The following is a 27,644-nucleotide window of genomic DNA, read 5'->3' as shown; positions in this document are numbered from 1 at the left end:
TACGTGAACACTTCACTGCATCACGTTACATGAACACTTCACTGCATCACGTTACAGCATCGCGTTAAGAGAACACTTCACTGCATCACGTTACGTGAACACTTCACTGCATCACGTTACATGAACACTTCACTGCATCACGTTACAGCATCGCGTTACGTGAACACTTAACTGCATCACGTTACGTGAACACTTCACTGCATCGCGTTACATGAACACTTCACTGCATCACGTTACATGAACACTTCACTGCATCACGTTACAGCATCGCGTTAAGAGAACACTTCACTGCATCGCGTTACGTGAACACTTAACTGCATCACGTTACATGAACACTTCACTGCATCACGTTACAGCATCGCGTTACGTGAACACTTCACTGCATCACGTTACAGCATCGCGTTACGTGAACTCGTTACGTCGCCAGGCGCTGAGTGACTTTCACTGCATTCACCTTTCACTGTCGCCCCCGCTCACTTTATTCTCATCATTATTATTTAATTAATAAATTTCTTTGATTTAAATCAATATATTAGTTAATAAACACTCTGCTCTAGAGATCTTGATTAGTTACTTTAATGTTTTTAGTTCAATGTATATTAGTGGATGAATTTAAGATGACGACTATACTTTATTGACTTCGGTTATTATGTCTGACGAATATTCGCGAATTTAACCTGAAAAGTTGAATTCTTTTCCATTACTGCGTAAAAGCGCCCGGAATTATTATCTAAATTGATTGCTATTCTAAACGAAGTTGAAAGCTGTGGCTTCTTTAATGTATTTAATATCCACCGTAACATTTATTTTGTTCTGTAACAGCATTTTAGGCTAACAGTGAAAGTAATTCTTCCCATATTATAAAGATTTTGGTAGTTTCCTGTAATTTTAACCCATAATCAAATGAATTCTGTGTCTTTTTAATGCGTTTTAAGTTACAGTGAAAGTCATTCCAACCTACGGCGAAAAAATATAGTCAATGTCCTTTTTATCCTATAAATGACAAAGCCCCAAAGTAGTGGGACAAAACCTAACTTATTTCCGTAAGTGTATGATTTATGTAACTTAATTATTTATTTGTTTTTCTTAACAGATGTGTCAGCTGCGGCTGCTGCTGCTGTCCGTCGCAGCCCTGATATTGCTGGCGTCAGCATACGCGTCAGAAGCTGGTGAGCTGGGGGATATTCGTGTGAAATATTATGAATAATTTATACAATTAAAATGCATAATTATTCTGTAATTACTATTTATTTTCGCACTCATGATAATGGATCGGTCATATTGTCCAAATAGTGACACACTTTCTGCACGTAGCACTGATACGCCCTTTTGCTGAGCCAAACTCGGTCAAGATAATCTACAGAAGGAAAAAATTTCATCGCTAATTGGAAAAATTTCACAATTTTTCTCTGTACGATGTTAAAAAAAACTTATAAATATCGGTCAACGATCAACCAAGAAGCGAGACAGGAATTGTAATTTAATAACAGTGATATCTAATGTTTATGCAATTATATTCTTGCCGATTGGCAAAATGTATGTTTCAGTGAACATGAATTTGTTTAGAGCCTCTATGTTTCAAGAACATTGCCGGTTCTTATCCTTGATTTCAGCTTAACTAACAAAATTTATACAAATAATGCAGCAATAGGTATAATGTTAGGTTATTACTTAACACGCAGAGATTTTCATTCTTATTAAAAACTTAGTTGGACGATGAATTTGAGCACCCCACTTTTATTTGAGGTTTTCTGCCCGCAATTAACTCACTTAGATATAATAAATATTTTCCTGCTTTTTGACAATCCCGCACTCAGAGAAATGAGTGAGACTTTTTTCAAATTTCGATGCACTTCAGTGCTATTATTAGAAAGTGTGTCACTGTTTCAACAGTATAACCCGTTCATTTTTCTGAGTGAAAAGCCTGTTATGAACCATTAACTTAATATGATATGATACGCACCGAACCCTCCGATGCTTCCATGCAACCCAAATAAGTACAAGATTCTAATATTTTAAATATCTAACTTTATTTATGCATCCAACTAACCCTTAATAACCGAAATTCCTTCTCACCTTCCCGGACGTATAACTAACCAGCGAGCAGGACAGAGACAGAGACCAAAAAATCGGACCAAACTCAGTCGTCCGCAACTCCGGACTTCCGAAACTCCCTAGCCGCGATGATGGGGCTACCGAAATGGTTGGAGAACTTTTTCGGATCCCCGAGTTCGACGTCAACCATAGACGAACCCACGAACCACCTCGACAACGGAGAATTTGGTAGTTGGTGGACGAGGGCGCAAGAATTTATCGACAGGTTCGGTAGCGCCAAGACTCCTGATGACAGACTGAGACAAGTGCTGGGGTGGGTTCCAAGTTTAAAGTTATAGTTAAAAAAGTTAGAGATAATATAAAATTAAATTTATCCTACGATTACGAAAGTAGGAATAGTTTTAATTTTTGACAACCTATATGTACTTTTATGTTACGTGTATTGAAAATAGTCGGATTTCTGAAAATTTTGATCGCTTAATATTACTATGGAAAAGTTGTTATCAATCAAAGTCAATGTGAGCAAATGGCCTATTACTTTCAAGTTATGACATTACAGAGATGGCGCAATAAAGCGGTTAATCAAAACGAATGCCCAAACTGAGTGAAATTCGCATTTAAATGAAAACGCAATGTTTTTGTCAATCACGTAATGTCCACCGAACTCGTCCGAAATCATACAAACGAAGAAACTTTATTGAATCAAAACGACTCACGCGCATTAGTATGTTGATTTTTTATTTTTGAGGCATACCTTATAATGACTCACTTCAGTGGGATATTTTGACCCACTGTTTCATTTGAATTTTCGACATCTTATTAGAGAATAGTAAGGCTCTCACAATGACACATCCCGATAAAAAAATCCTGAACATCAGCTTACAATTCAAGTTTGCAATAAGAGTTCAACACTGGGAGTTTCCATCAACAATTTCAACGCTTGGAAGTTAACAGATTTATGTCAATTATGGAGATTGACATTCACTTACGCCAGTCGTGGAGGGTGACAGTCACTTACGCCAGTCGTGGAGGATGACAGTCACTTACGCCAGTCGTGGAGAATGACAGTCACTTACGTTCACTTACGCCAGTCGTGGAGGATGACAGTCACTTACGCCAGTCGTGGAGGATGACAGTCACTTACGCCAGTCGTGGAGGATGACAGTCACTTACGCAAGTCGTGGAGGGTGACAGTCACTTACATCAGTCTCAACGGGTCTCCAACTATAGGCGTATAAACAGCGGCTGAGCGGAGACTCGCAATATATGATTGCAAATTCTACAGACGGTTTTTGAAGGCCTTATTTAATACGATATTATGGCCAGAAGTCGACTTTATGCATCGCCCAGGCAGGAAAAAAACAAGACACTAATACGACCTCTGACTCCAAACCTGCGAATAATTTTTAGTTAAAACTGAATCCTGAATACACTGAAACCTGTGTTTTTAGAATCCAGAATCCATTGAATCCTGAATCCTCTGAATCCTGAATCCACTAAATCCTGAATCCACTGAATCCTGAATCCACTAAATCCTGAATCCACTAAATCCTGATTCCACTGAATCCTTAATTCACTGACACCAACCTGAGCCTGACAGAATCGCTTCCTGCTAACTAACCCTTGTTTCTATACTCAGATTAATGAGTGGGTCAAAAGACTCATTAAGGTCCCTAATATGCTGCACTTGAGTGAGTCGTTCTGACACTCATAGGCCATGACTCATAAACGCAGGTCTCGAGTGTGACATCCTAACTCCTTCAATTCCCTGAGTTGTACGAGAAGTCCTAAGCTTTTCTGTCAGTAAATGCTTTATTATATTTACTAATTTTTTATCATTACTGCTTTCCCACTAACAGCATTCACATATAGCAATTTTAAAGACAATTAAAAAGCCAAATAAAAATATATAAATTTCCCCTCTATGTGATGTGATACGACCGATCATCTTTTCGGCACAGCACAAAATCTGCTAAAAGATATCGCATATTACGTAATTAAGCCTGTTACCACTAAATTCGAATGTAACATTTTTTCTGTCTATGCTGATATTTATTTTTCACGCCTTAAAGTCATAGTTATTTCACACGGTTATTTGTATTTTCCTGCAGTGGCAGATAGTCAAATCTCTGTAAATGGACGTCGAGATCCTCAAAGGAAACCTAAATTCGTCTTTCCATCATCCACAGTAGAATCTGACTCGTCCATTCCGCCCCTAGAATCAAGAACCCGAACGTCGGAACATAGTCAAATCGTTGTAAGAGGACGTCGAAATTCTCAAAAGAAACCTAAATTTGTCTTTCCATCATCCACAGAAGAATCAGACTCGTCCATTCCGCCCCTAGAATCAAGAACCCGAACGTCGGAACATAGTCCAATCTCTGTAAGAGGACGTCGAGATTCTCAAATGAAATCTAAATTTGTCTTTCCATCATCCGCAGAAGAACCTGACTCGTCCATTCCGCGGCTAGAATCAAGAACCCGAACATCGGAAGAAAAAGTCTGGCCAAAGTCAACCAGTCCGGAAAATCTCGACGCGGTTGCCCAAGTTCAAAGTCCACAAAGATCCGTTTTACAGAACTCTTATCCTGATACAGAAGGACGCAGCCTACGACGCGACAGCAACATTTTGATGCAAACTCTACGGGCACTGGGGAGCATATTACCAACACCACAGTCAGCGACTACTAAAAAAGATGAAGAAGAATCGTCGTCTGCTACAAAAGCTGAAAATTCTAAACCTGTAGTTGATAAGGCGGATGCTCCGACACGCCCGGCGTCCGATGGCTTTTCACTTGCAAATTTGATGCCCGATGGACTGAGGTGAATGACAAAAATATTGCAATCCATTTAGAATTCGAGTTTTCGGGGCCGAGAATAGCAAATTTCCTCACTATATCTAAAATTAAAACTATTCTACACGAGTAAAAATCCATCTTCTGTTATAGTCCCATAAAAATAAATTCTTACCTTTTGCAATACAATTTAAGATCGCGATCTAATGTAGCTATTAATTAATTAATTATATATAATTATATACATTATTTAATTATTATACATTTTGTGTAAATTGGGATTAGTGTAGTTTAATTATTCATTTAGGATATTCTTAATTCTGTAAATTTTGAAGTTAATTAGTTAAGAGCTATTCTAAGCAATATTTTTACATCGTTATAATGAGAACTCTTTTCATATAAATTTTCACTATTATAACATTCGTGATACTGATACCTAATATTGAGCAATTGGTGCCTTTGTGCCGAATTGCGAACATATCTTGCTACCTCGTATCATGGTACCTCATATTATGGCACCACATAACATGGTACCACGCACATACGTATAATGGTATCATATGTTATGGTACCACACGCATAACACGGTACCGCACATCATCATACCACTACTCTGCCCAGAGCTCAGTAGGGCCAGTAAGTCCAGTAAGTAGTATGTCTTCCTTTGAACATATACCAGTATCACATAGCATTGTGCCACATACCATGGTACCACATATCACAGTACCACACTACATACCACAGTACGACCCATCATCCCCCTCCCCCAGAGCCCTGCCACATACGCATACCATGGTACCACATATCACAGTACGACCCCTGCCCCCTCCAGAGCCCTGGAAGGTCTGGACGACATCCTGAGGTCGACTGTGCCGCGGTTCGACCGCTTCAACTGCCTCGAGCGCGTCATGTGTGAGATAGCGGCGCCCCTGGGGGACGAGGATGGGCCTGGCTTGGGGTGCGTATATTCAATATGCAGTATATAATATACAGGACATAATATACTGTATATAATATACTAATTAATTGCTTCAGTTTGGGTAGTCCTTTGAATCCTCAATATATATTTATAACTAGTTTACTGATTTATTCATATAAGTGAATCTGCAAGTAATTCAGGAATGTTGCCTAGAGTATGAAAGATTCTAGGAATTTTCATTACGGATGCGGTTTTTTATGCAAATTATTTACGTTTTCATTGAAAAAGGAATAGAAAAGTTTCAGTTTACGAAGGGTTTTTAACATGACTTTTTATTAATTTAACATAAATCCAAAAGAATTCAAAATAACTTATGAATAATTTAACATAACGTCAAAACTTCAAAATAATTTAACATAATTCATACATTACATCTGCATTTATATTGCAGAGACACGATTCTGAACGGCGTGCAAACTTTGCAACAGTTAGGGGAAACTACGCTGCTTTCGAACTTCCTGCCGAACTCTGGCGAAGAACCATCGGACGTCCTAAATCAATTCAACAGTCCCCACCGACAACAGTTCTTGCAACACCAGGCACACCAACAGAACCTCATCCAGCAACAGGTATTCAGACATCAAATGTTGTCTTAATATAGCTCCCCAAAAAAATCAATAATAATTTCAGAGCCAGGAGCGCCACTTTCAAAATTCGTATTTTTAAAAGTACGTGTAGCGACTGATTTCTTATTTTTGAGTAGTGGGAAAAGTTTAAAAAGCCATTAGTGATTGGCTGAACTCCTGACTATTTTTGATGGAAGAGTTCCAGTTGGCATACGCGAAAATCATGGATTACCTAATCATGGATGTACTAAACGGGGATGTACCTAATCATGGGTTTATCAACAGGTGCAGCAACAGACTCGTCCGCAGTTCCCAACACAGCAGTTGGTCCCCCAACAGCAGTTGGCTGGGCCCCAACAGAGGCCCGCAGTTCCCCCTCTGCCGTACTACATCCCCACCCCCGTCGAGCGGCAACACGAGCGCGGACCTGTCGAGTACCTCGTATCTAAGGTACGTTATGGCATTAGGGTACGTTGTAGCGTGCACACCAGCATCAGAGAGGACTAAGTGAGAGCATCTCAGAGGACTAAGTGAGACTTGGTCCAAGGAGCGAGACACTATACTTGCCATTGTGTGGGTGATCAGCGTTTGTATGAAGATGTATCAGCGTTTGGTATGAAGATAAAATGCTGGCATTGCTTCCATATTTTTTCACTTCAAATAATGTGAAAATATATAAATGATTTATGCCGATTGTTCAAAAAATCCTAAATCAGCAGCTTCTTTCTTCGCAGGATCAGTACAACGAGGGGCGGCAGGAGTACCAAGATAACTACATCAGGAGGGAGGCGCCCTACGACTACCAGAGTTCCCAGTCCTCTTATTTACCTCAACATCAACAACCACCACCACCATCACAACCACAGTATCAACAGGCAGCACCCTCTCATCAGTACCACACATACTACCAACAGCACCCCCATCAATACCATCACCGTCAGCCACAACAGAGGGAGATTGGTCAAAGCCACCAGCAGCACCAGAGGGCTGACCACGTCTATCAACAACCTCATGAGTACCACAACAGACCACCACACCATGCACCTCAAACCACAGCAGTGCCAAGATGGCGCCGATTTGTGAACAACGTGTTTGGTTCACAAAGAAGACGACGAACCAATCGACCACAGAGGCCAGTGAGGAGGAATAGAAGGGATACAGCTGAAGAGAACAACGGAAGGGAGGAGCAGAAAGTAGAAACCTCCAAAGCGCAAAGATCTTCCCGAGGAGGTTCAAGGCAAGCGAAAATATCTCCCATGTGGGAAACGGGGACTCGTAAAGCTAAAAGTAAAGCGGAAGGCCCGTCGGACGTGAAGACTTTGACAAGGGAGGACTTGGAAGTGATCAAATCCCGTATTCAGGCCATCAACAGGGAGGTTCTCAAAGAGGCGGCCAGAAACGGGACGTCTAGTTTTTCAGGAAGAAAAATTTCTGGAAGAAGGGCACGGTTTTTAGACTCTTTCATAAATGGATGGAGCGCGAAAACTTTTCTTGGGTGAGACTCTGAAATTGTCTATTTTTTCGTATGAGTGGATTTTGAATACAAGTGCCATTTAAATAAAAACGTTCTAATACTAGCTGATACCGATATCTATCATTGCTTTCCAATCGATTATAAAAATATTTGCTCATTATGACTAAAACAGGATTTATAAAATGCAGAAATACTAGGTATTTATCTAATAATATGTTGATCATCCTCAGTTGTCGTTCACTTGGCTTCCCCTCCGCCTCCTTTCTGATGACTAACACAGGACTAATCAATGCAAAATAATAAGTATTTACCAACAGTATTCACCCATTTACGTTCTTCACTTTGTCTTCCCCCAGTTTACTGGATAACCTCATGGACGGGTACTCATTCCACCCGTACACCCACGCGGCGTACATGGGGTACACCAGCAGGGCGGGCACTTGCCAGGCCATGTACCCCCGCTGCCCAGACTCTGCCAACGATTGGCTGGATTTCATGAACAATTTCAATAGATATTTTCCTGACGGAGTACCCTTCAGAGACAGCCTGCCTTGGCCCCTGAATCTTCTTCTGCCATGATCGCCATACTGTATTTTGATCATCGTTCTGTACCCTGATACCCATATATACCTCACCTCCTACTTGCACCCTGATCACCCTATTGTACCCTGATCATCCTCTTGTATCCTGATCACCATATTGTACCATTTTAACCTCATCAAACCATCATCGAAGTATTTTACACATCATCGTGCCATCATCAGTTCATTGAGTTATATTTATCACCCCTCCAACATTCCGTAAAATGAAAACTCGCCAAGTTTTTTTTTCGGGTTGGTATCAAATTTCCGTTCACATCTCAAGTGTACAGTGGACCGGACAACTCGTGTTTAATTCATCAGAAATTTATACATTCAATTTTCATGTGCATTTCACTAAGCAATAAATAATAATGCATGCATAATTCTAGCAACGAATTGCGCCACTACATACCCATGAATTTTGTACCTATGTTTAGGTTACCCGTACATTTCATGTTAGTTCATGTGAAATTTGTGAAAAAAATATTCAATAAATCATTTTTCAAAAAGAAAAATATACTGCCAAATGTCAATCAAACTTGCCAGCTACACGTAGAAAAATTAATGAGTCGTATCGTCCAAATCGTGACACACTTTCAGTCCCACAGCACGAGCAAAGAGCGGTTGTAACACTGATACGCCCTTTTGCCGGGGCAAACTGAGTCTGGATGACCCACAGGTAGGCAAAAAGTGCATTGCGCTCTGGACAAAGCCTCATTGATTTCTCTGTGTATACGAGAAACATATAAACGGAGAACAGACTCATGAGCAAATATAAGAGAATTGTAGTTGTATAAAGGCTTTCGTCTGTATTTTCTGTATATTTGTTGTAAAAAATAGTAAGGCTTGTTAAATTCAGGGGGATTATGTTAGATTATTCATTGTTCATGTTTAAAACATATTACATCAAAAGCATCATATTATAAGTAGCCATTGGTCATTAATCAATTTTGTATGTACAATGTACATTATATTTAAAAGCACTTTATTCGTGACCGGCTAGTGAATCATCTATTGCATTATATTTGTTCACCAAAAGACTATATTTATAAATGCAAATTAAGAAATAATCGAAAATTATATCGGTTGATTAAAGATTATTTCCCGTGCGCTGAAAACCTGATCGGTGAGGGATAACTGAAGAAATGAAGTGCAATGGGTTGAAGAAAATGTTGAATAAACTTTTTCCCCACGAGTACTTCGAATAAGTTATTGTCCCAACAAGTTTTTACTGTGGATTTATTTTTCTTAATTCGGCTGGTATAGTGAGTGGCTCTTCTTTATTATAAACCACAATATTCATTCATATATCGCAGGTAACTCATTGGCGAGTCATAAAAACACGTTGAATAAAAATTCATTACTTTATAGAAGCGACTGAAGTACAACGAAAACAGAGAGTAAAGTTGAGTAAAGTTACATGAAATTTAACAGCACGATTCCAGCAGGCAAAAGTGTACTAAAATCAATCAAAAAGGCAAAATCTCCCTAAGAATTTATTCAAAGCTTATAATACGCAACAAAATGAGGCACAGCTTCAAATTTTGGTTTCATAAATGGCCAGTCCTCAACTCCAAGAATAAAACATTTTATTGTCCTACATCGAAAGCTGTTTTTTAAAATCCATCGGACCCGCTCGCACCGTGTAACCTTTGCAATCCTTCATCACAGATTCGAATTAGCACACGAGTTCATGTCAGAAGTGGCCGCTATAATGGTGGCTTTAGAACGACACTGTTGCTATAGTTGCTGTAACGTGTGCTGCACTTGCTTCAGCTCCAGCTTGGCTTGCTCTACGTCCCGTTAGCGATCCAACAAAATGCACTCAAGTCGTTCAGCTTATCCTTCTTTGGCAGCCACAGTTCGTTGCAGATTGGTAGATTCCGTTCGTAGTCTTTCCACCTCGCAAGTCAGAAATTCTAGGATATCTTGCTTGCCTTTCAAGCTTATCGCCAGCACCTCAATTTAGGTGTTGTGTTCGTCGGTTTGGCGTCGCACATCGCACAAAAGTTTGTCCCCAGCTTTCCTGGCTTGCCGGATCTCTCGCACCATTGCTTTTTTCTTCTCAATCTCCTCTGAGAGCTTCGCAATTTTCTCGCTGACGCATTATTTTTCCTCCTCAGTTGCCTTCAATTGCTCCTGAAGTTTAGCTAAAGTTTGCTGTTCATCATCGTACGTTTTCTGTTACTTTTCTAGTCGCTTCAAAGCATGTTCCACCTCAGCCTCGAGCGCAGCTATGCGCTATTTCAACGCCGGGAACTGGCAGCGAATTTCGTCAATGTCGCACTTCAGCTTATCGTAGTTTTACGTGAACGTTTTGCCGATCTTGTGGAGATGATTCTTAAGTTCTTCGGTCTCCTTCACGGCATTAGTCAGGTCGCGCTGAGCATCTTTGGCCGCTTTCCTCGTGGCAATGACGTCATCTTGGAGCTTCGTGTTTTTCGCTTGAAGACATCGATTTTCGTCGGTAGCTGACAGCAACTTCTGCTGGTTCTCCTCGAGTTGTTTAGCCACATCGCAGTATTCTATTTGATATCGTTGCTGTTGCTCAAGTTTACATTGCCTCTGCTTCTCAAACTCGTCAATTTGCGCTTGAATTTCAGCGATCGCTTGGCGTAGCTTAGCATTGTAGGACTCAGCGTTGCTTTTCTTCATCCCTCCGTTGCCGCAACGGTTCGAGCTGCATGATACTCCCGTGAGTTTATCACAAGCATCTGGCACTGATCTCCGTGGTATCAGAGACTCGCATTTCGACGCGAATTCTTCTTGGTCAACGAGATCTTGGCTCCAGCAGACGACACTCAGCTCAGAAACTAAACTCAGCGATTCCGCAACGTCGACCGCTTTCTTTATTTCCAGATCACAATCAACAACGTTGGCTGGGCTAACAGTTTTAGATGGTGCATCATACGCCTCCTGCGAACTATCGCTAGAATTTTGACTTTCCAGCTTCTATTTCCTGCTGCTGTCTTTCTTGCTTTTAGGCACATATTTAGATCTTTCGGTGCTCTATGAATCACTGGACTTGACAGGCGCTTGAGTTTCAGACTTGCTTCTCTGACGTTAGTCAACTGTTTCCTTGCAGGAAGCTTTCTTGTTGTTCATTTTCAGAGGCATGGTTTCGAGCTGGATTATTTCGTGCTTTCGATGAGACGACAGAAGACAATTGATCTTAGACGATCGAACGCCGACTTATGGGCAGTCGAGTCGCATCATGGATACGAGAGTGTCAAAATTACGGTGTCCAATTTTACTTTTTCGAAGCGAATCTTGAATTTTCGCGTATTAGATGCGAGCAATTACATCATTATTTTCTACGAAATTTGAAACAATCGATTAGATGAGGTGGATTTGAAAATTAAATTCGTTGCTATGATTTAGCCCAAAGAGATCAGGAACCGAGAATCGAATTTGATTTATTCAGTTTAACTTTCTTCTCGCAACAATGAGCTACTGCAATAAATTGAGTAAAGATGGTTGTTGTAGTAGGTAGTTGAGTTTCTTAATATGCAAATATTGCAGTTACAAGCAAATTCAGGCAATGCCAAATGCCAATCTCAAAAATACTAGAACTTTATAAGGAAAATTTTCCACTTGTTTCCTCTAATCTGTTCCGAGTCTCGACCGCTTCAAGGTCCATTCTGAGCAACGAGCTCTCACCAGTTCAATGTATCTTTAAAGCTTTTCCATTCATATTATAAATGGAAAATCGTTCGCTTACCACTGAGAGATTAATTAACTTTCTTTTTAAATAAAAACGTAATTTAATTCTTTGGTTGAGTAGGTGACCGTGATGCTCTGTCGCGTCGACGAACAAGAGCCTGCAGCTTTGTAAAGCACTAACAACACTTCGAGCAGCAACATGACAATTTTTATAAACTAAATGGAGATCCTAAAACATGGAGATGACAATGAAAACGAATGGCAAATTTTAAATTTAATCAGCTCGATCTGAGTAAGTGGAATTAATGGCCTTAATTTCATTGAAAATTGAAATCAGATTCACAGGAGCAATCATTTAGCCAGGAATCGACAAGTACATATTTTCTGATTAAAAATTGCCTTCTAGGACAAAATTTGGCATTCATCATGAAATTATCCAAGTTATATAAAAGGACCATTAGAAATCTTGAAGACACTTCTGCGTCAATCGTGTCAATATCCAGGTAAAAAAAATACTGTAGTTTCAAAAATTAAAAGTCAGGAGTCAGTGAGCCTTGGAAAGCATCAAGATAATAAATTGCATATCTTAACGGAAATGTAGACTGTAATGGACATCTGACATTCCTGATGATACATAAACAATGATAACTGATGAACAAGGGAGTCACAAGGAAACATTAGGTTAGCCAGACAAGCCTCACCAACCATGCAATCTACAACAAGTTTACTCCTAGAAATGCATAAAATATTCGATCGTTCAATTGGTATTCCGCATAGTCGAGTCATTTTTTATTTAGAAGAAGACATAATTCAACTTTGAACTCGGAAATTGAACTTTGATGAGAAAACCAGGCTTTCATTATAAGAGTCCATGTCTGGTATGAAATGATTGGCAAGATAGACAAGAAGAGAAACACAAGACGCTCCAGAATGATCTACATGGGAGAAAAATCCACCGCCTAATTCCTCTACTCTGAATTACAATCCGGAGAATCTCATCAAAAACTTTACAATGTCTATCAATTACGGCTAAGTCAGCCCCAGCGATGGAATGGAAAGTTGATTTGAGCAGATGATCAGTGAAAATAAAAAGGAGCAATGAAGTGTTATTGGACATACAAAGAACAATCCAAATTTGTCTCCAGAAATCTCCTAAAATACGAAAAAAATTGTTAGTCCAAGTGCCACAACTCAGAAGAGTAGCCAGAGACATTATATCACAACCACCAGCAGATAAGCTAGAATCCACGCAAACTACACACGACAACACCATGAAGACAACACTGAAATGTAGATCATATGTGACCACGAGAAGAAGTAATAACATTAAAGCTAAAGGTGGAGCAGGAAAAAAACTGATGATAATATGAATGAAAGTAGAAAAACATTGAACATAACATCGTTCTCCCGGTTGGCAGCACAGAGCTACTTTGTAGAGCCATCAAGCATCTTTGATCTCCTCAGGCATGGGGGAGGAAGGATGCTTGTTCTCAAAGTGCTGCTTGAAAGTCTTGGGGTCTGGCATCAGGCCCTGCTCATGGCATAACCTTATCAAATCTAAATAAAGAATGATTAAGTGCAAAAAATATCTATGAAAATTGTCTGAAGTGTCCAAGAAAATTAACATGATTTTGACTATTTACTCTAAGGCTAAATGAAGAACCGTAAAATGGGGTTACTTTGACCGGCAGGGTAACTTTGACCACTAAGGCCTAATACTGAGGCTACGAACACAATAGAAAGATTTAAAAAGTTTGCATATCTAATAGGTAAAAAATTAATAATGTGACCCACAAAAAAGAGCTATTATTTAAAGCCTGTCGGAGTACCCCCTTCAATTTTTTATTTTTTGGTGAAATAACTCCAGATTTTGATGCATTGTAGTAGAACTCTTTTAGTTACATATGCCAAAGACAAATTTTAGGAAAGTGTCATAGTTTGCTAATGGGGGGCGCCGCCCCCCAATGGGGGAACTTTGACCACCTGATGGCAGCCGTGACGGGGTAACATTGACCGGCTTGGAAATTAAGTTAAAATTACCATAGGTACCTATATAACATATTTTATGTTTGATACACCTATTGATGTTTTTTTCATTATGTTTCAGACTCTACAGAGTCTTATATATGGTAATTTTAACTTAATTTCCAAACCGGTCAATGTTACCCCGTCACGGCTTCAATTAGGTGGTCACATTTCGCCCATTAGGGGGCAGCACCCTCATTTGCAAACTATGACACTTTCCTAAAATCTGTCTTTTGCATATGCAGCTAGAAGAGTTCTACTACAATGCACCACAACCCGGAGTTATTTTACTAAAAAATAAAATTGATTTTACCACCCGGTCAAAGAAACCCCAAGAGCTGGGGTAACAAAGACCATCACTTTTTTTGAAATTACATCAAAACTATGATAGGCAGGAGCCAGCAATTTATGGTGAGTAAAGCTAGAGTATAGACCTGTATTTTGCACGTTTCAATTTAAGTTTAACTTATGTAGTAAAAAAGTGGCATTGTTTTGAAAAAAAGTGGTCAAAGTTACCCCATTTTACGGAATACAAAAAATAACAATATGCATCAGTTAGTGTAATGGATTTGAAAACTAGATATGACTTTGAACTCATTGAATTCAATTATATTACAAAGGTATTAATTTAAAATGTTTCAAGTTGCATTTAAGTTGTTATTTACCCTGCACACAGGGCACTGGAAAGTGAGTGCCTTTGCAGCTGCCTTCTTCTGTTCATTGGCACTGTGTCCCTGCTTGCTCTTCAATGCCTTTTGCTTCTCCTGGTTTTTTGCTTGTGACTGTGCCTTTTGGTGACCTCGAGCCATTTCTGCAAACAGAGCAAAACTTAACATGGATGTATAAAATTAAGTTTTTAATTCATTCAGCTTTTTAAAAATTACTGCTCAACTTTTAACTTTGCAAGAACCTTCCCAATTCACACATGTTTTTTCCAGTGGGAAATTAATCCTCTTCCTGATAAATGAATGAATCAGCTATTCAGAAATTACAAAATAATTGTGACTTAATCATTCAAGTTTATCTCCATTAACAACAAGCCATAAACCTCAAGTCATTTCTATTGATACCCCAAAACTTAGTTAAATAAAATAAAAATTGTTTTTGGCAACAATCCATATTGCTCAAGGGATTCTCATTAGTTCTGAGCAGGCCATGCCTAAACAACTAACATTGGTTATCAATTATCATGCAACATGTGAGAAATTGATGCACTTGACTAATGGAATTCACTGTGAGAGAAAAATTGATGTACACATATTGCAATTTTCCTACTTGCTTCTGAAATATCGCAGCACCAACATGACAAATTTTTAATACATTTAGAATCTCATGGCCTGTTTGTGCACTTTTGTTAACAATTAGATAGGAGGTAATTCATCTGGCAGAAATCTTGTGGTTCCAGAAATGGCAGGAAAGCTCTAGTCACAGCCCTATAGGGAGATGTTTTGCTAGTGTTGCATCATTTACTAGTGGTATCATGTAGATGTAGCAAAAGTGAACAATGAAGGAATAGTATGCTGTGACTTGTGAGCACACTGCGCACATCATGAAATTATATGCTGTCATAGCAGTACCACGCATGACTAATATATAACCATATTAAAGACACAAGTTCTTGACAATTTCTTACCATAATGATGTATTACAAAGCATTTTATTAAAAAGGCTAACAGAAAGGGTAATAAACCATGTAACAATAACATCTTAGCTGCTGAAATTATATTTTTAAATTTGGAAAAAATCATGCTAGATATTCTATCAGATTCAAAAGAAAATAATTATTATATACTCTTTGTAGTTTGTAGGAATTTTGTAGAATATTTAGCATCAATTTGAAATCTTGCATGTCAAAAACTCTTGGCACCAAAAATTAACACACTCACAGGCCAAAAATTTGTGACCTAGATCTAAACTGGAATATCTGAAAAAATGTTCAGAAAATTATGGACAAAACTATCATTTCATGCCATGGTGCAGAGGGTGGATGCAGCATCGCCAATATATGGGTTTTTAAGCCTTAAGCGTCGCCGGGTAATTTTAAGATGCGTCACCGGGTAATTTTTAATGGAAAGCCATTTACGCTGAGTAATGAAAAATTATTTACAAGCCACGAACTTATTTACAAGGTTGCATGCACGTGTTACCCCAAATAACTAATTTTACCATAAAAACAGTCCAATTGTACAGCAAGTGTCAACTGAATATGTGATAATGCAGTCTGACCACTCTAATGTGACCGCAACTACGTAATCGTAAACTTGATGTTTACATTTTTTTGGTGGGAACTCATCGCAACTGATTTCCGGACAAGCTTCACTGCCTACTGATCAATCCAACATACCGGAAACCTTACTTTTTTTAAATAGTTGGCCGAAGACTGACAAATATATTAAATGAAAGAATTTCAATCTAAATGTGTCTGTAAGATCTTCTGAGTTCTGAAGGCATAAATTTTGCTACTGAAGCATTGCCAAAGATCTTGCAATATTCATCCACTCTCTGCACAGTGGATTTCATGATCAATTTCATAAAATTACAGGCAAAAAGTGCATATTCTCATGTTTTAAATTAAAGAAATTAGGAAAAGTCTATGAAAAATGGTAAAATTTAGTGCATGCAGATGAGTTTTGGTCATATTCACAATTTCACATAACTGTTGGCCTGTTGGGTAGTGTTGGCCTCTGCCTAATTTTCCAGAATGAAACTTGGATAGTAGATTATTCCAGTCATGGTCTGGCACTCTGGCTGAGCTCTGAGCATTTTTCTATTAAGAATAGTAGGTAAGATAATTTCCATAAATAATCTCATTTGGAAAGTGAAAACCTTCTCAAAGATGATTTCCAAAAATATAGTAGCTAAATGTCAATTGTCAATTATGTGAATTTGTGAAATGTGCAAAAACCATAAGCAAAACTGGAAATGAAACTATTCATATGCTCACTTTGCTTTGCTCAGTGCCAGTGGCAGAAGTATAGATTGTTGTTGTTGTTGAATTTATACAAGCCAGATTTTTTTCTTGAAAAATGAATCCATTTTCAAACCCATGGATGGAAATTGGAAAATAAGTTTTTTAGGTAGTATGAAATCCTAATTTGCAATATAGGCCAGTAAGTCAAATCTCTCATTTCATTCTAAATATAGCAACAGAAATATTTTAGTACTTGGAATTGCGTATTCATTAGCACAATACTTCTGATAAAATCAAAATACATGACTTTAGACTTGCGGGATTACAATTTACAAAATTCACTGAAATGTTATGATTTTTAGATTGGATCAACAATAGCCTAGGACCTAGGTACATTGAGTAGCTACCTACAACTTTCAAGTACCTAAAGGCTAATTTCATTGTTAGATTTTTCTTGAAAAACAATTGTCTCAAAAAAATTATGTTAAACTTAAAGTACGCACCTGATTCAACTGGTGAACTAATACAATCGAATGACAAATTCTTCGAAACTTTTAATTGAATTGCGTCGGTGACGAGCACCAGCACCTGTATCGCTTGAACAGCAGCTGCAGACTGCGAACCGATTTCACTTCATCCGTCCCACGTTCCATTCTTTAAAATAGAGAGCAGTCAGAGCACGTGGGAAACAGCGGAGAAATTTTGTTCCCTTTGTGCCCCAAGATGACAATAATTTATTTAAATAAACCATATGAATTAAAAGCGCTGAACGCAATAGAATGAGCTTAATTGTGGATCGAATTGCTGTAAATTTTGATCAGCGTTTAACAAGAAATCCACAGACACACTCATGCAACTGATTATTCTGAAGAAGTATCATTAATCAGAAAAATGAACGCTTTTCAAATTCTCATTTTCAGCCCACAATTAGCTTATTTCGATCCACCTGTCAATGGCATATAATTTGTTTGTTAGTCTATTTGATAAATTGCATGAAAATACAATCCTAATATTCTCCGGATGGAAATAATTATTATTACTGAACAAAAAATGTATTGCGGAACGCTATCTTAATCAAAGAGGAGCCTTGTCCAAAAAAGGTGGCAACCGAAGACAAGTTAAATCCGTTTTTTTTTCTCGCTGAACTCTATGCAATAACGTGGAATGATGACAAGGCGTTGCTTACATTTAACTGGCCTATTTTACATTGAACTGACCTACTCTATCCCATAGACTTGTTATTCTTCACAGCTCTAAAGTAGAGCACAGGATGCCTCTAACTTCATCAAATAGTTTAAGATGAAGATGCTCGATATTTTCTGATATTAAAAGTAATGTTTGAAAGTCAGCATTCGTTAATATTTTAAAAGCAGTCATTAAACCCGGTTCTTTAATTGAGATTTTTGATTAAATTATTTTCATTTATATAGGTATTCAATTGTAAACGTTGATTTGAACACTTTTCTTAACTTATTTTGAATACCAGCTGTTTTTTTATCAAACATAATTCTCAATTGCACAAAAATTATTCCTATATCCATGCATCGTGGCATGTGGTCAAGATTTGCTGGCAAAACATGTTGTGATTTAAGCCATAACTTTTTGAGACAATATAAATTGTGCTTGTTTAAAGTAATTTCTTACGGTAAACGGAAAATAAACCGCTGGACACGGTGCATCCAATATATTTTATTTTATAAAATAGTTTGTCACATGTTCGGAAATTACAGGGTTCGACAGCCATTCATAACGTCGTAATTCAATAAAAAATTCTACGTTTGTGGCTTCTTACTTAATTTGCGATTTACGACGTCGAGTGATTTTGATAAAAAAATGTTATTTTCATATTTGGGGGCTTCTATTCCATTATTACAAACGAATCAGTTGAGCTAAAAGTTACCATTAATAAAAAATATATATTTAATAATTAAAAAATTGTAAACCAACGAGCTGTTCATATTTTTTAACACAACAAAATAATACTCCAAGATTTGTGAGTAAAAGTTCTCTTGGACTGAACATCTTACTTGTCGCGAAAGTTCTGAACATAAATGGTTCACATAAAACTATTTTTTAATTTATACCAAGGAAAATACATCGAGTTGGTAAAGCTAAAATTTTGAAGATTGATATTCGGGTATTCTGGTTTGTTTATAATAATATCTATGACTATTAATAAATGAAAATACTAATGATTACGATTAATGCAACTCTAAATACAAATGGCTGCCTCAACTGCCATTCGCGTATTTTTTAATACCATTACACCAATTGTCATCATACTCTTATTAAGATTTCTTCATTAAAAATGTCATTTTACTTAACATTTTTATGATGTTTTGATCTACGATTGTTGTATCGAACTAAAAAATATTTTTTATGTATCTTTTTGACACGATTAATGTCATGGTTCTAGCTCATAAAAAACAATCATCATCATAAAAACCATGAATGTATTAAGAAAAGACACCACAATATAATGAAGCTCCTGAATAATAAAAGCTATCGACGTTGTGATTCTGCACTAAAGATAATTTTTCTTTTTAATGTTGATGAACATAATTTTGATTAATAACATATTAATAAGGATCAAGACGATGAATATCATTTTGATCAACTCCAACTTGATAACTTTTATTTTGATCAGGATAATTTCGCAGGATAAATAAGTTCTATGATGGCAAATTTGAATTAAATGAATTTAATATTCCATAATTTCATGTTGATTAGTTTATTGGTGATTAATTTCACGTAGATGAAGACGATGTTGATCAGACGATGTTGATCAGACGATGTTGATCCGGAACTTGAAACAGACGATTTCTTGGTCCGTGGCTCGGTCAGTCAACGACCATATGACGGGATATTCGTCCTGAGGGATAGCAACGTGAGGATAGCGTGAGGATAGCAGCGTGAGGATAGCAGCGTGAGGATAGCAGTGTGAGGATAGCAGCGTGAGGATGGCAGCGTGAGGATAGCAGCGTGAGGATAGCAGCGTGAGGATAGCAGCGTGAAGGTGATAAATTCAGGAATAGCAAAAATTGTCTTCATGACATCTTAACCACTGGTTTAAGTTCTTAGAGGGCAAGCAACATATTTAGTTTCTTGTCATTTGAATTCTCAAACCTCAAGTTATTATCATTATTATCACAATGACAAATTTTTATTCAATAATTTCATGCATAATTAAATAGAATAAGAACAACTAACGAAATATTTGATCATTGACCCTGGGCCAGAAGTTCTGGATGTCGAGGTTTGGATCATCACTGATTCATCATTAGTATCACAATTAGCAAGTATATTTCATCATTATATGCATAATTAAGACCACCTAATAATAAATATATAAGTTATCGACAGTAACCCTGGGCCAGAAGTTCTGGATGTCGAGGTTTGAATCATCACTGATTCATCATTAGTATCATAATTATCAAGTATATTTCATCATTATATGCATAATAATAAATATAAAAGTTATCGATAGTAACCCTGGGCCAGAAGTTCTGGATGTCGAGGTTGTAGGTGAACCGCGTGATGTCGTTGGCAACCACAGGGCAGGTCAGTGCTTCACCGCACGCATCTCTGTTCTGTCCCGGCAACTGAACTTCAACCCAAGAGTTCCAACGCACGTACGAGTCAACGTCCGATGAGTTGATTTCTGGAATCCAGAAATACAAATTGATCATATGATCCTAATAGTGACACACTTTTTGCACATAGTACTGATACGATCTTTTGCCTCGCTTAACTAGGTCTAGATGATCTGCACAAGGGTAAAAGTGCTTCGCTATATAACATAGTCTCACCCTTTTAGAGAGAGCTATCCGAAAACGGGACTTTTTAAATATTATTGAATTTTCATGCGGACTAAAAATAGATTTTTGAATAGTAAATTCAATGAAATAAAATTCGTTATTTATGGTTCCCTTAAAATAACTACATCTGTACACCAAAATGTGTCATTTTAATAACATAGAAACAATACTTGTACTCTAATAACTGATGTGAAATTTTATTTTTTTAATGAAAAATTGAAATACCAAAACACTCTTTCTTTTAATCAAAATGAAGGTAAATGCAAATAAAATTCTCAAAATGATATAGGTACATATAATGGAAAACTATATTCAGAACTGTTTCTTAAAGAACGGCAGCCCGCATTTATAATTAAAAATTGCTTATCAGATTATGAAGAAAACTAGCCAATTATAAATACAAAAGCTGAATTGAAGATCAACGTAGAATAAACAAAGTAAGAATAGACGTTAGTTCAGACACTAGTGACTAGTTGAAACGTTGGAGAAAATGTTCTCCGTTGCCATGCCAGTACGTACCAGACTCAGACTGCCAGACCCCCAGTGAAAAAGAGGAGGCGCTCGGGGAGTGAGTGTCGTGGTGTGTGTGGAGTTGCATTCAAATATTTTATTGAAACATGTTTACTGGATGTTTTAATGTTCTGTTCAATATAACACAAATCAATGATAGTGGCAGGAATTGTGACACCGAAAGTAATTAAATATTATGAGCTAATAAAACATGGTGGATGTTGTTTTGTGAACTGTGAACACGGAACAGCGCCTTAAGGGCTTGAAGGTGACTGGGTGAATACCTAACCCGTAACCTACTTTGTTCACGAGCAGTTCACATTTTTTTTCTTTGCAAGTTAGTTGCTGTTCATGCGTGTGTAATTATTTATTCGTTGCAGATTCCCGTTCAATGAACCGTAAGCAGGCATGAACACTTGAACAGTGTTAATGAACTGTCATTATTATTTTGATAGTTTCATTGTGTGGTCTTCTCCCAACTCCCCAGTTTCATCTACTTATTGACGTTCCTATAATGACTGTTTCATTCATTTGGTATCGCTTACAGTTACAATCAACAAATGATTTTATAAATTACTGCAATGATATAATCAAAATTCGAGAATAAATGCTTAATTCAGAATTGTAATAACATTGTTCACGCGGTCATTACCCATAACATAATTTAAGTTTACTACGTAGAAATATAATTATTAGTATAAGATATTATATACATTCATTAATGACTACACCTAAGCAACTCTTACATCACCACTCCACTCACTGAGCGCAAATGTAATCATTCATCAAGGCCAAGGGCACGAAGATTTGCACCTCATACTCACAGTCTCATAGTCATAGGGTACTACCATTGCATTCAACAAGCTCTTCTATAATATTTTAATGAAATTAATCGAGTAGTAATAAACTAATTGATTAATTAGGTAATTATCACTGACTTGGCACGAAGATATGCATTTCCTACTCCCAGTCTCCCACCTTTACATTCAACAAGCTCATCTATAATGCTATTATTAAATTATTTGAGCACTATTAAATTAATTGATTAATTAATAAATTAATACTGACTGGGCACGAAGATGGCCCTGAGGGTGTGGGAGCCTCCAGCGCGGACCTCACACACGCCGCGGTTGTTGGCGCAGGTCATGAACACCGCCTTGGGCTTCACCGAGTGTTCTTCTGGGGGTAATGGTTAGGAACATTGGCGAACACTTGGAACTGTATATGAGGAACTCGTATAAGCGCCTTTTATTAAGCGGTGAATATTGGGAAAAGCTAATAGTAACGGGGGATACCTAGAAATTTACGTGGTATGAAAATTATTAAAAAATGAATTTGAAGGAACGTCGGGAACACTTATTACAGTACCGTACACGATGAAATTGTATAAACTGTTGAATAATGAGAAAAGTTAATAGGAACACGGGAAACACTTAGAAATTCAGGTGGTATGAAAATTGTTGAAAAATGGAAATAAGGAAGCAACAATAAACTTTTAACAATAAAGTACGCTGAATTTGAACTAGTTTGTGCTATAGGGCCACAAGGACGCACCTGGGTAGTCGCACTGGGCGAAGAGGATGCGTCTGGGACTGAAGGTACCCCACGCTGCGCACACGAAGCTCGACAAGAGCACAACCGCGAGCAGTTTCCGCGACGTCATACTTGCGCCTTGGGATATATATTTCCTGCAATAAATATTTACTGGGGTATATATTTCCTCCTTCTTAGTCCTGTTTATAAGTAATGGTTTTTGGATGCTAGTGTTGTTCTTATATTTTATGTTAGTGGGATGCAACACAACTGCTGATGTCAATTGTTAAAACGGATAAAGGCTACAAGAATCTCGTGTAAGCTTTACAACGTCGTCCTGTAAACCTGGAAGAGAATAGTTAATGACAGAATTTAGTTCACGTGTGATGCCGTTAATTATGTGCCGTAGAATAATTAAACTTTAATTATAATTCGGAAAAAGATGTTTTTTGTGTGTGTTTATCTTTGGCTGCCGTATCATTCATCAATTTACTGGGTTCTTGACTGTGTTTAGCTGGAAGATAGTTTTGTGATGGTTTTGCTTCATGATCTTCGATACTCATTGTAATATATCAGTGAATGATCGCTATACTGTATATCATTCACAATAAGCAACCGTTGACACTTTCATCGTTGTATTAATTTTACCGTATGAAAATTTGTGGCAGTAAATGTTGTCAGCAATTTTGAAACCCTAAACATAGATATATAATAAAGTGATATCTGATTTGATTAGGTCGTATTAGCCTTTCACAGATTCTTAACCGCCTTCACACCTTACCTATTTTGACCAGGATTTCACAACTACTTGCCGGTTTCGAACCCTCAATTCGCTGCCTCAATCTTAGTGATGTATGTGATTAAATTAATCTATGTTTATGCGGACCTATTAGTATAATATAGGTATTACTGATACTGCATCTCACAGTCTCAGTAACTGCAGTCAATATGACTGTTATTTATAACTGTTATTACTGATGCCGTATCTTACAGTCTCAGTAACAGGAGTCAATATGAGCGTTATTTATAACTGTTAATGAAATAAATAGAACTTTTAAAATACGCAGTGTCAAATACGAAGCTCCACTGAGACGTACATATGACTGTTAATATAACTGTTAATATGACTGTTATTTATAACTGTTAATGAAATATATAGAACTTTTTAAATACGCAGTCAAACACGAAGCTCCACTGAACGTATATGCAAGCCTGGCCTCACACTGCAGCACTGAAGTGATTCCCTTTATGCGTCAATTCAAGTCGACAGCTAAGAATTTACTGAGTAAATGCACGTGTAAGAATTTACGGGGAACCTGCAAGTGTTGACACAACTGTTGTTTCGTACGATGTTGTCCATACGACGCCATTACAGTGACGCTAGAGTTCTTGGAAGCATGATATTGTTTTTCAAATATTCGCTTAATGTTGATTATAAAGCATTGGTCAATGATGAATGCATTTGTCAAGGAGTAAGTGTTGTTGTTGATGGAGAATGTCTTCGATGTAGTGACAGCGTTGTGAGAAAACAATAATCTTGGCTGGCCTGTGTAGGTTATGAGTGATGAGAATCAGTACAATCTATAACTCTCACTATATCAGTTTTCACTTGTGTGGCTCGTATAACATGCTATTTTTTCAAGAAATAAATTAAGCATTAATTTCAGAAAATTTCCCTCGTACGCTTGATGCATTTATCGACACACGAGTCGCCACTCAGCAGATGCTGCTCTTGACTCGCCACTCGTTCATAAAAACATACAATCAGAAGTGTGATTTCTAGGTTTCGAAAACAGCTTAATAACCACGAACTTTCGATCTCGCTAGAAACTTTAGCGAGATATTTATAAACACAACTCTCGCTAGAAGTTGTGTTTATAAAATATATCGATTCTATACGAGGCAAGCGGCGTTAGTAATATGGCGACTGAAGTTATACATTTATTTTTAACATGCACAACTCGGTTAAAGTCGATTTCTATACACATTTCACATTATTTAAACAAGCCTGCGTAAGCCTTGAGTGCTACTAGCTGTACGAACCCAAAGCTAACAATAAGACTAGGCAAACTAGTCGCATTTGTCCTGTACATTGAGTAGGAGGTTAAACACAATCTCGTCATCTTAAGTGGTTCCTACCGCAGCTTCAATTTTAGTGTTCACTACCTAAGCCTTTCTAGGCCTAGATTTTTAGGATATAGGCCCGACCGCAAGGAATAACACTCACCGGCTTTGGTATTGTCAATTGGCGTACATGGTCGATCGTCGATATTGTCGATCGTCGATATTGTCGATTGTTGATATTGTCGATCGTCGATATTGTCGATTGTTGATATTGTCGATCGTCGATATTGCCGATCGTCGATTTTGTTGATTCTTACATCGGTTAAAATTTCGCAACGTTTTTCGTTCCAGCAATAATCTTTCCGTTTCCTTTTCCATAGATTGTCCATCCCTGCACTGGTTTGTCTGTTTCTCCGTCCACCTGTCATTATTCTTGCCCGTCCATCTGTCCATATATCCGTCCATCTGTCCTTAGATCCGTCCATCTGTCCATATATCCGTCCATCTGTCCATATATCCGTACATATGTCCATAGATCCGTCCATCTGTCCTTAGATCCGTCCATCTGTCCATAGATCCGTGTCCATCTGTCCATATATCCGTACATATGTCCATAGATCCGTCCATCTGTCCATAGATCCGTCCATCTGTCCATATATCCGTCCATCTGTCCTTATATCCGTCCATCTGTCCATAGATCCGCCCATCTGTCCATAGTCCGTCCATCTGTCCATAGTCCGTCCATCTGTCCATATATCCGTCCATCTGTCCATAAATCCGTACATATGTCCATAGATCCGTCCATCTGTCCTTAGATCCGTCCATCTGTCCATAGATCCGTTCATCTGTCCATATATTCGTCCATCTGTCCATATATCCGTCCATCTGTCTTCCATCCATCTGTCCATAGTCCGTCCATCTGTCCATAGTCCATCCATCTGTCCATAGATCCGTCCATCAGTCCATAGTCCGTCCATCTGTCCATATATACGTCCATCAGCCCATAGTCCGTCCATTGTCCATATATCCGCCCATCTGTCCATAGCCCGTCCATCTGTCCATATATCCGTCCATCTGTCCATAGGGCCGATCCCTGAGCCCCAAGTATTCCCTCAGGAAATAACTAAACTGCCACGAGGTAATGAGGACTTCCGACCACATCCGTTCGTCCCACCGTGAATGATGTGAATGAGGGAACATGAATGTCACGGGACTGTAGTGTCACGGGACTGTAGTGTCATGAGACTGTAGTGTCACGGGACTGTAGTGTCACGGGACTGTAATGTCACGGGACTAGTATCACGGGAGTGTAGTGTCACGGGACTGTAGTGCCCGCATGAATTTCGCGGACGCGATAGTGGCGATTAATTAACCAACTGAATGATTGTCTGATCTTTGATACTTGGAGTAAATGATAGAATAGCATGCAGCCAGAACGATAGCAATGATAGAGGCAAGTTGACCTCAATGCTTGAGCACCACGCACGTTATCTGTACCTGGCTCTACATCAATCACTAATTCGGCTATTTAATTCTATATAACTATATTTTTACTTATTCATATATTTAACCACAATAATATTCAGTCATTTGGTTAATATTAAATTACATTAAGTATTTGTCGAATAATTTGCTTGCAAGGGTGAGTGTTACGACCTTGACCGACAATTAGGGAGGGAGGCTGGCAAGAACTAACACAGTTTAGTAAATAATATCTAATAAGCAACGAATGAACATCAAAACAATCACGCGAAGGTTCTGATATAGACTGTAAGAACAGCCTATGGTCAGCAAATAATGAGACGTCATTTCAATCAACGTTCATCACTGTGTAGTAGAACTTGCTCAAAACCAAACAGCACAATAGTGTCACAGCCTGTATACCACTGCACTGCAGCGTGTAGCATGACTGCGTTGTATCACTGCACACAGCAAAGGTCCACTGATGTATGAAGTACACAACATACAGAGCGTCTCTGTCGCCACTGAACACAAGTGGCTCTGTGACGTCACACCTCACGCGGTCGCCCCATTCTGTTGGCCAGCGTCCCGCCTCCTTTGCCCTCCCGCTTCCTCTGGGGGGAGGGTGAGGGTATCACTGAGGGTACAGGATGGAATCAACTTTGAGGGGGGGGGGGCAAAACTAACAGTGTGGGTGCGGGAGGGATGTACTGCTGAGAGTGGGGAGGAACGTCATAGTGAGTCTGGGAACAACATAAATAATTTAGAATAACTAAAATAGAGGAGTGAAATTAATCTACAGTTCTTGTATGTTCAATTTACCCAAATGCTTATCTTTTCTGAGTGGGTAAACCCATGGTTGAAATAAAAATGTATTAATTCAACCATGGGGTAAACCAGCCATAGTCGTTCAGCGGACTTAGTGTATGTTTGAAAACAGGTGTGGTCGTATGGAGTATATTTGCGATAGTTTCCCATCCAATTGAATGATTGAGAAAACGTCAGATGTCATAGAAAACGCTAAATTTGATTGTAAACTATAACTGCAACAAAATTTGTCTGCTGCTAGAGCAAACTTGCGATATCCTATATCGTGGATGATGAAAGCAAATGTGCTATGTTATTGCAGGATGAAAAATAAACCTTCGATATTATCACAAAATGGATGATATAGGGAGAATGATCCGTGACCGTGCGATATTATCACAG

General features: G+C 38.2%; 3 protein-coding genes across 7 annotated transcripts in view; 1 reads left to right on the top strand and 2 right to left on the bottom strand.

The window, feature by feature from the left end:
• LOC108680257 overlaps positions 1 to 9,648 on the top strand; it is a 17,071-nt gene extending 7,423 nt beyond the window's left edge. Inside the window, exons 2-8 of one of the 4 annotated variants that reach the window (XM_018169046.2) lie at positions 1,094 to 1,169; positions 4,497 to 4,878; positions 5,683 to 5,808; positions 6,221 to 6,398; positions 6,681 to 6,845; positions 7,130 to 7,890; positions 8,226 to 9,648. In XM_018169046.2, the coding sequence (XP_018024535.1) occupies positions 1,094 to 1,169; positions 4,497 to 4,878; positions 5,683 to 5,808; positions 6,221 to 6,398; positions 6,681 to 6,845; positions 7,130 to 7,890; positions 8,226 to 8,448 (1,911 nt within the window). In that variant the 3' untranslated portion in view covers positions 8,449 to 9,648. Of the gene's footprint in view, positions 1 to 1,093; positions 1,170 to 2,100; positions 2,369 to 4,166; positions 4,879 to 5,682; positions 5,809 to 6,220; positions 6,399 to 6,680; positions 6,846 to 7,129; positions 7,891 to 8,225 lie in introns of all 4 variants that reach the window. The other 3 variants (XM_047881895.1, XM_018169045.2, XM_018169047.2) reach the window with 3 other exon arrangements.
• A 2,726-nt stretch (positions 9,649 to 12,374) lies between these two features.
• On the bottom strand, positions 12,375 to 17,760 carry LOC108680258 (zinc finger protein 706). Its single transcript, XM_018169048.2, has 3 exons — positions 17,553 to 17,760; positions 14,804 to 14,949; positions 12,375 to 13,644 (listed from the first exon to the last, which is right to left on the bottom strand). The coding sequence occupies exons 2-3, from the start codon at positions 14,945 to 14,947 to the stop codon at positions 13,555 to 13,557; spliced, it is 234 nt and encodes a 77-aa protein (XP_018024537.1). The 5' UTR covers positions 14,948 to 14,949; positions 17,553 to 17,760; the 3' UTR covers positions 12,375 to 13,554.
• A 958-nt stretch (positions 17,761 to 18,718) lies between these two features.
• On the bottom strand, positions 18,719 to 23,443 carry LOC108680263. Of its 2 annotated transcripts, none has more exons than XM_018169061.2 (4): positions 22,932 to 23,443; positions 22,446 to 22,553; positions 20,541 to 20,710; positions 18,719 to 19,921 (listed from the first exon to the last, which is right to left on the bottom strand). In XM_018169061.2, the coding sequence occupies exons 1-4, from the start codon at positions 23,038 to 23,040 to the stop codon at positions 19,835 to 19,837; spliced, it is 474 nt and encodes a 157-aa protein (XP_018024550.1). In that variant the 5' UTR covers positions 23,041 to 23,443; the 3' UTR covers positions 18,719 to 19,834. The 2 variants fall into 2 exon arrangements, with proteins under 2 accessions (XP_018024550.1, XP_018024548.1); XM_018169059.2 differs by having other exon boundaries at positions 22,446 to 22,556; positions 22,932 to 23,439.
• Positions 23,444 to 27,644: the final 4,201 nt, after the last annotated feature.

The sequence above is a fragment of the Hyalella azteca genome, unplaced genomic scaffold (assembly GCF_000764305.2).
Source record: "Hyalella azteca isolate HAZT.00-mixed unplaced genomic scaffold, Hazt_2.0.2 contig9088, whole genome shotgun sequence".
Lineage (NCBI taxonomy): Eukaryota > Metazoa > Arthropoda > Malacostraca > Amphipoda > Hyalellidae > Hyalella > Hyalella azteca.
This window is presented reverse-complemented; position numbering and strand designations above follow the sequence as displayed.